Source organism: Mustela nigripes, chromosome 3 (assembly GCF_022355385.1).
Source record: "Mustela nigripes isolate SB6536 chromosome 3, MUSNIG.SB6536, whole genome shotgun sequence".
Taxonomy (NCBI): Eukaryota; Metazoa; Chordata; class Mammalia; order Carnivora; family Mustelidae; genus Mustela; species Mustela nigripes.
In genome coordinates this window covers 162,264,805-162,279,296 of record NC_081559.1, presented here as the reverse complement: position 1 = coordinate 162,279,296, position 14,492 = coordinate 162,264,805, and the positions used below count along the sequence as shown (strand labels likewise).

General features: G+C 47.6%; 1 protein-coding gene across 4 annotated transcripts in view; it reads right to left on the bottom strand.

The window, feature by feature from the left end:
- GRHL2 (grainyhead like transcription factor 2) overlaps nucleotides 1-14,492 on the bottom strand; it is a 160,773-nt gene that overhangs the window by 5,919 nt on the left and 140,362 nt on the right. For 3 of the 4 annotated variants that reach the window (XM_059394943.1, XM_059394940.1, XM_059394942.1), the window contains exons 13-14: nucleotides 12,485-12,579; nucleotides 8,546-8,631 (exon numbers count right to left, since the gene is read on the bottom strand). In XM_059394943.1, coding sequence (XP_059250926.1) covers nucleotides 8,546-8,631; nucleotides 12,485-12,579 — 181 coding nt within the window. The remainder of the gene's footprint in view (nucleotides 1-8,545; nucleotides 8,632-12,484; nucleotides 12,580-14,492) is intronic. The other variant, XM_059394941.1, reaches the window with a different exon arrangement.

The window sequence follows — 14,492 nt, the reverse complement described above, 5'->3', positions numbered from 1 at the left end:
CTCTCTGCTCAGCAGGGAGCCTGCTTCCCTCTCTCTCTCTCTCTGCCTGCCTCTCCGACTACTTGTGATTTCTCTCTGTCAAATATATAAATAAAATCTTTAAAAAATAATAATAAATAAATAAATAAAAATTTCAAATTAAAACAACAATAGGACATTACTTTTGTGTTATCAGACTAACAAAAACTAAAAGAACGATAATATAGTCAGAGTACGAAAAACATCGGCTCCCATATTCCATAAATGGGAGAGTAAGAAGCTCCACTTCTTTGGAGGGAAATCTGGAAGAAGCTACTAAAATTCAAAAAGCATATATCCTTTGACCCACATATTCCATATCTAGTAATCTGGTCTACAGAAATATACTCCCTCAGATGTATGTAAAGCTTTTCAAAGCATCAATGCTCATAATAGAAAAAACCGTATATAACAACCATTCATTAGCACGTTTGTTATCTTCACCGTTGAAAGCCAACAGTCATTTAAAAAAGTGTGGCAAGACTATATGGGGAAAAAGTCCTGAACACACTGAGGGGGGGAAAAGCTAACAAACGGCCCAACAGTACATAGAGCGTGATTCCATTTGTGTTTTTTAAGAAGAATGTAAGGAAACAGAGACTATGGGAAGGACCTGCTGAGCTGTTCACAGTAGCTCATGAAAAAAGGGACAGACACTCGGAGATCCTTTCACTTTCTTCTTTCTCTCATTCCGTGGTGTTTTTTTTTTTTTTTTTTTCCCCTCTTGCAATGATTGTGATTCACTTTTATAAATATAAAGTAATCCTAGTTTGGACATCTCAAAATGTCAATTACATGCCTCCATCAGACTTTGGGAGTATGGTTATTCGTCCTGCCTATAGATCATGATAGCTAATGTACGAAAAAGGAGCACATCTATTCCTATCTCGCAAACATTTTTTATTATGACAGCAATGTTAGCAATATAATTGGTTTCCTTTGTAATCCTATGTTTTTTATGGTGTACCCTGAAAAACATTCAGAAAAGCATCCACAGACTTCATCACCCAACCAAAGACACGGATGGCACTAAAAAGGAAGATTCCCCAATGAACTTCCATACCTAAGAACTCGCTGTCTGCCTGGAGTCCTGGGGTCCATGTTATTTGAACCTAATTGTTCTGACTTGCTTGGGCTGTAAGAGTTGGGTTTGTTTGTTTGTTTGTTTTTTTAACTTTGGTTGGTGTCATTCAAAACTTCTTTTTAAATAGGGTGGGAGGTTGGGTGAGCCTGGTGGTGGTGATTAAGGAGGGCACGTATTGCATGGAGCACTGAGTGTGGTGCAGTGCATAAACAATGAATTCTGGAACACTGAAAAGAAATTTAAAAAATAAATAAAAATTTTTAAAAAATAAAATGGGAATATTTTCCTACCCCACATCGCTAGACTCCTATGCATAGGCTCCCCTCTTCTGAAAGAAAAGTGATTCTGATTCTTTGTCTTTTCAGAGGTTTGATTCCCAGTGTCCCAAACCATGACAACTACTTGGGCTCACACATCAATTGATAAGCGCCCACCCGGAAGTGGGCAACTGGTGTAAAACTCGCACATGTCCAGTCTGGACCAGGGTCTGCTGGGAGTGGTGGCGGCGGCAGCAGCAGCAGCTCGCATGTCCTGAGTGCTTACTTGCCTGATGGTTTCTTGTTGCGTCTCTTCTCTCCTTCAGTTGTGGTGAGCTGTGACCTGGAAAGTTTATTCTTCTTGAAATAACTTTTCACATGTGGACATCGCTCTCATTGGACTGAACTGCTCGAGGGCTTAACTGGGCTCCACTGCTCTGTGCAGCTATCAGACCTTGGGAGACCCCACTCCTGGGCCTGTCTGCACCTCTGTAGGATGATGATACCTGCCTAACACTCTGCATCCATGAACTTGCCCCCTCCTCCCATCATTACAGGGGAATAAGTCCTTTTATGAGCCATTTCTCAGGTGAGGCAGCCGGAGCTTACAGTCACGAGGTACCGTCCCTGCTGTAATGGGTAGCGACAGATTGGAAAGGTAATGATCTGGCAGTCTGGTTTCAGACTCTGAACGCTTAGAGAAAATGGGCATGTGTGAGACTGAAGGGCAAAGTTGTGCCCTCCGTGCAACTGTTAGAGGCCGAGGCAGCTTGGTAACAGGCCACAGTGACATGGCGTCCTCTGCCTCCATGCCAGGCAAGGAAGTATGCTTTGCCAAATTCAGAACCCTGGAAAGAAGTGAGACCGTGCAGGATACCATGTGGAAGAAAGCGGCCATCTGTCGATGGCTTCCAGAAGGATTCCTTCGGGCTGGGACCTGGATGACAGCCCCCATTAACCCTCCCTTCTATGCACAGGAAATACATGCCGCATTATAGTTTTCTCAAATGGGGGGATTAGCAGGACTGCTTGCTTTTTAATTTCTGCTTTTCAATTTATCTGAAGCAATCCATTTTCATAATTTTTAAAACCCATTACTAATTTTTTTAAAGACCTGAAAGACTTCCTTTACATCCAAGAGGATCCTTGGTCTTGGACGTATCTCATGAATGTGTTATTGGTTGTCTGATGATCTGTAACTTTTAGACTTTTATTTGGTGAAGCATTCTCTCTGCCTGGACACTTCAGGTAAGTAACAGGCAGAACTTAGAGACTCACTGGTTTTTACCAGCATAGGACTCAGCGTGCTTGTCTAGAGACATCCGTTGGGACAGCCTGCTCTCAAAGGCAATGACTTTTACTTGGAGTTATAAACAGTTCAGCGCAGCCTCTAAGACACACATTTAAGAAGGAGGGGACTGCTGCTCGCAAACACTTCTGCAGCAGCTGTATTTGACCCGTCAAAGAGAATCAGGGAGTAATGCCCTTTACTCCATGCACGATCAATTCAGGTGAACGGAAGCGGTGCTACCAGGTCCATGAGCAAAATTTTCCCTTGTGTGCGTCAACTAGCTGCATCAACAGAGAACTTCTCTACCCTTTTCTCTAGCCCCTTTGGCTTGGAGGAATCTGTCTGCCTCCCTACCCCGTAGTGCTTATAGTCATCTCCCTTGTATGTACGTACGTATCTGTGTACGTATGTACCTACCTACCTACCATCCATGTACAGAGGACTTCTATGTGCTACTTTTAAATGCCACATAGATGAACTCAGTTAATCTTCACAACATCCTTAGATGACATTTTATCATTCATTATCCTAATAATAATATCCCACGTTATTATTATCCTCATTTAAGAAATGCAACTGGGGTACAGAGAGGTTGAGTAACTGGACCAAAGTCACATCACGCCAAGTGTCAGAGCCAGGATTTGAACCTGTGTGCTACTTCTTGCCTGATGGTTTCTTGTTGCCTCTCTTCTCTCCTTCAGTTGTGGTGAGCTGTGACCTGGAAAGTTTATTCTTCTGGAAATAACTTTTCATATGTGGACATCGCTCTCATTGGACTGCTCAACTGCTCAAGGGCTTAAGTGGGTCCACTGCTCTGTGCAGCTATCAGACCTCGGGAGACCTGCTCCTGGGCCTGTCTCCACCTGTGTAGGATGATGACGATGACACCTGCATTGCCAAGTTCACAGGGGTATTGTAAGGATCAAAGGAAGCAATGCACATGAAACTGTGCCATCCACAGAACTCAGCACGGTGGCCTGTATATAGTAGGTACTTGGCTCAGTCAAATATTTACACTCCAGGATCTGGGAATACATAGAAGACACAAAGTCCCTGTGCTCATGAGCTCTACACTCCACTGGGAAGGAGAAAAAAAAACCTAATGTCTAGCAAATGTTAACTATGTCAAGTGGTGATCACTGCTGTGAAATGAGGCAGAGCACGGGGGCGGGGAGGGGCGCAATGACAGAGAGTCCATTTCTGTAGGTGGTATGGCAAGGCGCATGGGAGCAGAGGCCTGAAGGACATGAGAGAGCCTTGTCCACATGGATGAAAAACACTCTTGCCAGAAGGAGCAACAGGTGCAAAGGCCCTGAGGTATGAGTAAACCTTGCGTGGGCTCAGGGACTAGAAGGAGGCTACAGCAGCTGAAGATTCACATGAAGGATTACTAGGTAAAATCACATAGAAAAGCAAAAAAAAAAAAAAACCTCTGAAAACTCATGTCACCTCTACTACCACCAGCATCATCAGCAAATCCTTGTCTGTAATCAAGTTTAAAACCTATTTATAGGGGTGAGGCAGCTGGCTAAGTGTCCGACTCTTGGTTTCGGCTCCGGTTGTGATCTCAGGGTTATAAGATCGAGCCCTGCCTGGGACTCCATGCTCAGCCCTGTCTCCTTAACATTCTCTTTCCTCGCTCTGCCCCTCTCGCTTGTGCGCGCTCACCCTCCCTCTAAATAATAAATACAAATAATAATAATAAAACCCAATTTTAAGAATAAAGAAGCCAAAGTGAATTATCAAAGTTACGTAAGTGGCCTGGATGACATGACACCAAACATGCAGACGAAAAGAGAAAACAGTCTATTTTATCCAAATGATTCCAAGTATAGGAACATGCATTAACATCTGCTGACAGAGAACTATTTTTCTTTTTCTATCCAGTGTGTACCTCTGTATGGATAAAGATTTTGTGGCATGTGAAATGAAGGTACGGGAGGTTCAGGACAGTAGAAGAATGTTCCGTAGCAAAATGACCCAATACGGCAGAGATTAAACAATAACCCCGTTCCTCTTTTTTGTGGTCGAGAGCTCTTTCTAAGACAGTGAGAGGGCCAGCGGAGTACAAATGAACCAGTTCTCCAAAGCAGTCATGGTCCACATTCTGCGAGGGAGGAAGCCATCGATTCTCAGAGTGCTGAGTGCAAGACACCAGAGTTGTGACCGGAGCTCAATGACGTTTGCCAGCATCTTCTTTCCTGTGCATGTCACTGTGTTAGAGCTCCTGGGGGGAGGGGGGGATGTGTGACCCTTTAATTAAGGCAAACACAGTCACATCATCTCAAGGGAGACGGCAGCGTCTGCTGAGCATGAAATCCGCCCACTTTCTAGATAACAGAACCACTCCATCCTCTTGAGTGACCTGACGTACGGACGCTAGGAAATCTGGAGGCGCACCATCGCCATCTCCAAAGTGCTCAGGCAGCCGGCCGGACTTACAGCTCCGCACCCATCTGGAGGAAGGGGGCCAGAGCGTTCTAGTCTGTTTCTGTGATCCATCAACACTGCACCAAAGGTTGCCGATAATTTTTTTTTTTTTTAAAGAAAAAAATGCTAAGCTTTCTGGTGGGGGTAGGGGGGAGTCATCCCCCAGAACAGGTTTCTTCTACATCTAAATAACGCTTGGCTGAGGATGGGGGATTTGAGTTTAACAGCGGAAATACAAGAAGGTTCTCCGACAGAAAGCAACCCAAGTCCCCCTGCTGTAGGGGCAGTGGCACCACCATCCCTGCCGATGCCGTCACCTGCTCAGAGAAAGCTCCCCAGTGCTTGTGCTAACGCATTCGCGTTCTTGACGTCTCCATATCACAGATGAGGAAGGTGAGGCAGAGCCAACCCTTCAAAACTAGTTCCCGAGGGGAATAAGACAATGTGAGTATGGATATGAAGCAGGTGTTCCTATTTCAAAAACTGCAAGACACACACCTACGTCACACAAGACACACTTGGACATTTGGAGTCACGAGGTCTGCTTTCCCTGGAAGACTGCGAGCGCCTTCCTCAACAGAGAAGGGATGTGGGCCTCCCAGACCCAGGCCAATTCCCCAAATCCACAGATGTGGGTCTTGCGGCTGGAGGAGGCTGCAGGGCCACTCGCCTGCTCAAAACCACTTTTGCAAGACTCCTGGCCCCAAACGAGGATAATGGAAGAGATTACTCCCATTTGGAGGGAATATGCACATAGAACCTTAAAGCAGAATCTGACCCTAATATCAGTTCCTAGCCAACATACACACCAGGCAGTGGCTCCCGAACTTCAGTGTGATTTCAGGTCGACCAGGGAGTTTGCTACCAAAGCTAATTCCTGCGCCCACCACAGACAGCCTGATTCTGAAGGTCAGGTGTAGGGTTCTAGGACAGCATCACGGAAAAGTACCCTAGGAGAAGCCAATAGACCCCCCCACTTAGAGAAGCAACATCCTAAGCCCATAGTACCTGCTGGGTCCACAATGAGTGGGGGACCGTGCTTTTACAGAAAGCCACTTTCAACCGCGGACAGGGTTCAAAGTGATGGCTTGACGTCTAGTACAATGTCTCTTGATTAAACAGATTTTCTTAAAAGTTAGGATTTTTTTTTTTTTGTATGCAGTTTTAAGTTGTTAAAAAAATATACCCCCCCCCACACACGTAGAATAATGTTATTTTAAAATTAAGAGCTGCTTTAAAATTAAAAGCATAGAGAACAGAGTCACATTGCTTTCTCGTCTGGAAGTTTTGCTTAATGCGGGGTTTTGGACAGTGGGGCATACAGGTCATTCCATGGGAGCCCGCTTGTCTCTAGGCTTGAGAAGGGGAGGTCCCTGCACAACCTCCAGAGTTTCGGACGCAGTCCCCTGCGCCATTTCCATAGCCCCACGCTGCGAGTAAAACACCAGGTTAGTGGAAAGTGACAGAACAGAATGATGAGCCGAAAGAAGTTTCCTTCTCTTAGACCGTATCTATAGAGCAGCTGATTATTTGCGAAATCCAAAATCTGAGGAGAAGGAGGGACTGTTCACGCAATCTTTGCTAGCTCTGATTCCTACTCAGAACAATGGTTTGGTAACAAAAGCTAACCTTCACCGGGTTCTTAGGAACCACACAGAGTTTTCTACGTGTGGTGTCTCATTTCATCCTCCCCAGCAGTCGTGTGAGGTGGGTGCGATGATGATTTCCATTTGAGGGATGAAGAAGAAGTTAAGAAACTCACCAGGGCTAGTAAGAGCCCGTCGGGATCTACACGAGGGTCTCTGAGCCCGAAGCCTGTGTGCCAGCCCACGAGGCTATGCTGTCTCTCCACGTGCGTGTTGCTAAGTATCAGGACAGTAAAATGCCACCCACTCGTGAGGTGCTGGTCCTCAGAGACCGCATGCCTTGGGGACAGTCGCTTCTCAGCCCAACTGGGCCCCAGTGAACCCTGGCATACAATGATAGGGTCCTGCCTTCTTCCTTCACGGTGCGCTCAAGGCTTCACTTAAATGGAACCCGCGGTTCTTGGCGGCCACCCCAAACTGCAGGGGCTGCTGTGTCCTTCCTTTGAAGCTCGTGAGCAGACCAAGTCACCTGAGAATCGGGAAGGAGCGTCTTGGGCCCTGCTTGCCCAGATGACCCGCTCAAGAAGCAAGGAGACAGCTTGTGTTGGTCCATCAAGTAAAACCTTTTCTTTCCGGGTTTAATAAAGGGGAGATGAAGTCCGAATTGCCCCAAGGCATCTGAGCTCTCCCGGGCCTACAAGCTCAAAGGATACCATGTGCACTGGTCTCCCCCACACTCACAGGCAAGCAAAGCAAGGAAGGTCTCACTAGTTCCCCGAAGAGAGATCAAAAGCTCGACTCTGCTGTGGTTGGGGGGGGGGGGGGGGGGGGTGCAGGCAGTGGTTACTCAGAGGCTAAAAACAAGGGTTCAAAGAAAAAGTTGTACATGTTCAGAACAGCATTATTCACAACACCCAGCGGGTGGAAAAACCCCAAATGTCTATCACCTGACAAATTTGTAAAAACAATACGTGGTATATCCATGCAATGGAATATTATTCAGCGATAAAACGGAATGAAGTACTGATTGTACTAGGCCATGCTTGAAATGTTATACTCAGTGAGAGGTGCCAACCCCAAAAGACCCCATATTGTATGATTCCACTTCTAGGTCCCACTCTATGCATTTCAACATTTTACCCCACAACCCAAGACGCTGTTCCATTGTGGCACTCTTGCAGATCCACAAGTGTCCTGGACTGTCCCTTGGCAGTCCTGTTGTCTCCATCACCATAGAATACCCAGGTCTACAACACTGTTGTAGAGGGGGGGATAAAGTGGGAGGAGAAATAGTGGAAGCAGAGTCAAATTTGGATGGATAACATGTGGATAAAATAGAAAATAACTTTCCCTGAGCCCAGGTTCCCCGACGCAAGACTAAACTGGGGGCTCTAGAGCCCTAGAGGGTAGAACTTGAGAATCTTACTTAAATCTTACTTAAATCACCATATCCCAGCAACAGCTGTATGGATGTGTTTCTTAACCAAAAGAGGTCACATTTTTATTCTGGATTACACCATCACAGCTAACAAGCTACTTCCTAATTGTTTTTGTTCTGCGCATATTTGGAAGCTAAACGTATCTAATTTGGTTTCACGCAAAGAGACAAATGGAAACTCACAGATGAACCTCCCTCTACGGCATCTAACTCTGATCAGCCTTAAGCTGACAGGGAATTGGCAGTTTTTCCAAGTTTCCTTCTCTTTAATTGCGAATAAGCCAGGATGGTGTGGAGATCAGTGTTTCCATAAGCCTGTTTTTCTTTTCCTTTTGTAAAGCTCATTCCAGAGCCCTCTCGAAGGTTGCATGTTAACGAACGGACTCCAGCTCAGGAGAACACAGGCAGGTTTCCAGGAGCCTGAAAGGCTCAGCAGCTTACCGCTTCCATTAGGCCCTTCACCGTAGGCGATTTCAACATCAAAGCGTCGAACACATCGTCCGTCTCCTTCCGCACGTACAACAGCACTGGAAGAGAAGCAGAGGGGAGGCGTGACCGAGGAGCCCACATGGCCGACCTGCTGCCAGGCCACTTCCTGTCACACACCTCAGAGGTGGACAGTATCTGCAAGGTCATGGAGCCCAGATGACCCAGACGACCCCTCCAAGGGTGGCTACTGCCCCTCCACAGCTGACCCACAGCCGAGAGCTTAAGGGTCCTTCGAGGGAGTGAACGGATAAGTGGGTCACACTGAGCAGACTGTGATGCTTTCCCACACTGTTCACAGTGGAATTGCTCAAGGCAGGCCCACTATCTCCTTAGGACATCTCTTTCTGCAACCTCTGTCTTCTACCTATTCATTTGATTGTTCAACAAATATTGCCAAACACCCATCAGGCTGCGTGCCGGTAGCTGAGGTTGCAGCAGTAAATTAAGACATGGTCTAACCTTAAGGAATTCGTTGTTCCTTAGAGAGGCAGGCATTCCTCGAATAGACAGACAGCCGGAAGGGGCTGGACGAGTTCAGAAGGAAAAAGACGTGAGAGAGTGGATACACGGGCCTGAGCTTTTCACGGACGTGGGGAGAGAAGACAGGGAAGCCAACTCCAGGCAGACAGAGCAACCGTGCCCAGGCCCGGGAGGGAGCCTATCGGGACGGGAGGGAGAAGCCCAGCATCCGGAGTACAACTGGCCTGACCTTGACTCCCGTTCAGCCGGCTATGGGGCCCTGCTTCCTTAAACCTCTCTAAGCGCTGGTCTTCCCCAGACCACAGGGGAATGTCATCATCTACCTCACAGGCTTGTGCAGCGGTTAAAAGAACAGCATCCACGCGGGGCACTCAGCACCGTGCCCAGCACACAGCAAGCCCGCTCCTCCATCGAGGACGCCATTATGAGGCACCTGGCGTGGCTCTCGTGCCCTCTGCGAAGGGGAATGCGGCTCTGTGCTCATTTCTCTGTAACACAACCGTCTCTAACGTTAACAATCTCAAGTTGATGATGCATAGATTAGGAAAGATGGTAGCGGCCCCAGATACCACGAGAGAGGAGAAGACACTCTCAGTGGACACCCTTCCTTACAGCAACTGCACGAGCCTTAGCTCCCAGAAAGAAACTGCCATTCACATGAGACCCTCCAGCCCCCTGAGCGGACTGCACTTTCTCCCTCCTCCAATGATGTGGCTTCTGGTTCTAACTGCAGAGGGAAAGAAAAGCACCAGGGCTGCAGCCCCCTCCGCCAGGCTACTACAGGAAGAGTGTGCAGCCAAGGAACCCTGCTGAGCCTCCTACCACAGTCAGGCACCCATGGAGCCATGGTTACCACCAAGCCAAAAGAATGAAGTCAGAGATGGAAACCGAAACCAGCTCTACCCCGAACTCCTGCCCCTTCGCGCACTCTTCCCCAGGCCCCTGGGACCTCAGTAGTGCTGCCTGCTTCATGAAGGCCAAGTCTACACGGGTGCATGGGGGGCTCTGCCTACATTTTCTCTCTGCAGGCAACAGATGTTCAATTTGTGTATGACACAAAAGAGGAAAAGAAAAACCCTGAAGTATTGCAAAGTTTCTTCTCTTTACCAAGTATAAAAATAAACTAATAACAGGTTGAACGTGTCTCCAAAGATTTCAAAATTTAGAGGAATATTTCTAGTCTCCATTTCAGCTCAAACGATCCAGTGGCCTACTCACATTGTAAGAGGTCTCAAGGTCAGTGGCATAACGAGGAACAATTAGACCAGAGGATCTCAGGTACAACTAGATGAGGACAGTTAGATTGAGAAGAGGCGTGGCTGTCACAGTGAACATTCTATAGGTTTTCCCCACAAGCCCCAATGGAAAAATGTCACTTCCAGCAGGCTGACCCTAAGGGAACCCCAAACATGTTCTATTAAAATGAGTACTGCTTCCATTGGATTTACAGATTTTTTTTTTAAACTCTTTGTCTTTGAAATGGTATGGCTGACACCCTTGCTACAGGTGTCGGGGAAGGGGCTGGAGGCCCTCTCACAGCCTGTGGCAGAGAGGCCTGGCAGGGTGGTATCCCCTCGCCCCCGCTGGGCTCACAGAGCACCTCCCCAGCTTGCCCTGGGCAGCAGGTGTGGTAACCATGGGGCTGTGGCGGGGTGCGCACAAGCATCCGTCTGCTCACAGTGGCCACGGCAGCGATGGCGGCCAGCATGTACCCCAGACGTTAGGGCAAAGGCAGACAGCCGCAGGGGCAGGCTCCCAGGAACTCCCACGGAGCCACCCAGGGAAGGGGCTACAAAGGCAGAACAACAAAGGGCGGCTTTGGTGATAATTATGGTCATTTTCTCTCCTGGAGAACTTCTAAGAAATAAACAATGGGAACCATCAGTGACCCTGATTGCTCTTGTTCTGTCAAAGACCAGCTCTGACTGGGAGCTCCAGGCAAGGGGCTCAGTAACTGTCCTTTTCCAAAGGAAAGCCACACCCAGGAGACCACGTGCTCAGCCCCTGGTAGTTTGCAGCACCCTCATGTGTCTCTGTGATTTAGATGTTTCAAAGGCAGTAGACTTGATTTTTGTCACAGCCCAATAGAATTCCCAGTGGCAATTTTTATACTGACTTCACAATCTCAAAATAACCTGAAAAACACAACCTTTGGGCTAGCCAGCACGCACTAAATATGGATGCAAGCTACAATTACTTTTGCTTGTGTGATTCCTGATTTCCATATAATTCTTCCTTCGTTCTAAAGTATGTGATAGAAAAAGCATGCGAGAACGAAGCCCGAAATGCACCTGAATATTTGATGGGAAGCCTGTGAAGTCAATTTTCAAAAGGTTTAAATGTTGCTAATGTAATTAACACCACTCAGGTATTTATGCTCTTTCCATTTTGAAACACTAATTGCTTATTCACAATGAACGGACGTAACGAGATCCAGATCTAATAATAAAAGTCACAGCTGTAATAGTGAACAGAGTGCTTTCTGTGTGGAAGGCACCCGGGGGACGTGTTCAACATACACTGAACTCCATCAGTCCTCACAGCAACTCCAAAGGTACGTACTCTCGTCATCCTGGTTTTTACAACAAGGACTCGAAGGAGCGGAGGGCCTCCCCAAGGTCGTACCACTCTGGAGAGCTGAGGAAGGCGACAGAGGGGATCCTCTTGACCATTATACAAATCCCGTTACAACAAGCAGAAAAGAAATATAATTTCTCAGTTAAAAAAAAAAACAAAAAACCAAGTCTGTGTGGATGGAGACCATATTTAACAGGATAGCCTGACTCACTGGGAAGTCCAGCATGGGACGTCTAAGATCTCTGGAAGTTCTTGGCGTTGGCCACAGCAGGCCAGGACAGGAGGGGAAATGGCCATTCCCCACATGCTCCCCGTCCTCCAAGGAAGGACAGTGAGTCACGTACAGTATCAAAAGGCAGAGCAAAACACCGAGCCACTCTGACTTCCTCTCTTACTCTCTTGATGAAGTGGAGTAAGACCCTTGCCTGAGAGAAAGTGAAGAAGTTGCGATGTCAGGAAACCGGCTCCTTTATCTGTTTGCATCTCTGGAACGATTCTCAGCTGCTACTGCCTCAGAGACAGTACTGTCTCATGTGCAGCGAAAGCTTCTTCCTGACCTTGGACCTCACTGCTGGCTCATCAGTACCTTCGGCAGCTTTCTCCCAAGGCAAAGGAAAGAACCAGTGCCCAGAAAGAATAAATGTTTGCTTAAGGTGCTTCAAAGGACAGGGCCAGAAGTGCAAGAGCCGACTGTGGCGTTCCTGCGTCAGTAACCATTCCCAGGCCAGCCGTGAACCACGGAGTCTGGGCTGGGCTGCACGGGCTTCTGTGTGAAGCGCCCCCACGGGTTGTGATGGGAGGCTCGGCAACCCTGTAGAGCCAGAGGGGAGATACCTCGCTTAATCCCTTCTTCTTTCAGCTGCTTAGAAGGTGCGGGTCCAAATTCCTCTTCCATGGGCCTGAACATCCGTTTAACAAGGACACTGCTGCTAGAAAAGATGAGCAGAAATTGGTTAGTAAGGCATGCAGGGAGTCACAAGAAAGGTTCATGTACATGTCTGGCTCTGTCTTTTTCCTTTGTTTGTAGCATCCCTAGTTCTCTACAGCTGGGTCCACTCAGCAACCTCCTTCCTCTCCCCTGCAGGCCCCAAGCCATCCCTGTCAGGGGCAGAACACACGGGCCAGTATCTTTACGGCATGGACCAAGGACATACTGCCCATTACTGCATATGGATCCACAAAGATGAGACCCCTGGGTTTTACATGTCCTGTCCTGCACCTAACCCCCTTCCTACTCCAAAGATCAGGGCCAGGATGGGGATAGCAGGGGTGAACGTGGTCTGTGTGATCTCCAAATTATGAACTCCTCCCACTGAGCGAGAGCCTGAGTGTCCCACACTCTCTTGCCAGCCCATGAAGAGCACAGTGGGGGTGGCTGGCAATGAGATGAGCTTCCCAGGCTGGTTCTCAGTTCTGAGGCTGCCCTGACTTCCTGCTGTCCTATGGCTCCATCTGGTTGGAGCAAACGAGACTGCAGTGGTGGGCGTTCCCACAGACACTCAGACCTCGGCCACCCAGCCCCTCCCTCCTCCTTGGGGAGGGGGGGGTGTCTCAGTATCCCCCGGACCCCCATATGGTGCTGAGTCCCCACACGTCTCCGCAGGAGCCAGTGCTGGTGGCTTTGCATTTCCTCCGGAAGTTCCTGTCCATTCTGAGTACTCTAGGGAAGTACCCTCCTCCAAGGAAGGGGAGGAGTCCTGGGGAGGAACGGAAATCGGAAGCACAGACTATCACTGAAGAGAAGTCACTGTTGCTGGGTGTTGTGGCCTGCCCTGTATGTATCTCCCCAAATTCGTATGTTGAAACGCACTCTCCAGTAAGATGTCATTCAAGGGTGAGGCCTTTGAAAGGTAATTAGGACAGGAAGGTGCAGCCGCCATGATGGGATTAACAGCCTAAGAAGAAAGGACTGCCTTGTGAGGCAGAGTGAGAAGACGGCCATCTGCAAGCCAGAAGAGGGTTCTCACGAGACACCAACCATAAGGGCACCTGATCTCACACTTCCAGCCTCCAGAACTCTGAGAAATACATTTCTGTTACATAAGCACCCCCGTCTGTGGTGTTTTACTAGAGCAGCCAGAAACTGGCTTAGATACGGAGAAAATGCTAACGGAGTCTTGCCATTCTTCAAGCCCTCAAGGGAGTTGCCAGGTTTTTGGAAATTTTTTTCTCTCTTTGGAGCTTCTTGGAACTAGGCACAGGAAGCAGTGCCAGACAGGCAGTTCAACAGAATTATTAAGACATGAACTCTGGGTCCAGACGACTTTGGTTTAAACCCCTGCTTTACAGTTTACCAGCTATGGGAACACGGACAAGTTCTTCAACTACCATGAGCCTCGTATCCCTTGTCTTTTAAAGGAGACTGTTAAAAGAATTAAATAAATTTGACACCATTGCTGGATATATGGTAAGTGCTACCGAAGTGTTAGAGAGGACGATGACAGTGTCAATAAAGGTGGAGAGATCAGAGAAAGCAAGATATGGAGAAGAAGAAGTATGGCAGAGAGCTTGAAAGATGCCAAAGTTTCCCTGGACCCTCAGAGAGCAAAGAATGCACTTTGGTGCAACTAAAGGACCCATGTTGGAAAAGCTTCCTGCATGGGAAGCTGAGACACTTCCAAGAGAGTACAAAACCCCGCTACAAAGACAATTCCCCACTGGCATCATTGTCATTAAGAAGCTATTTGTCAATTCTCAAGTCAAGCTAGTGGTGGGGTCCAGTGGTACAAAGAGCACAAGGTGCAAAACTATGGATGGTCCAGAAGTATTTCTATTAAATCTATTAAATTATTAAATATTAAATATATCATAATAAACATAATATAAATATAAATATATAGTA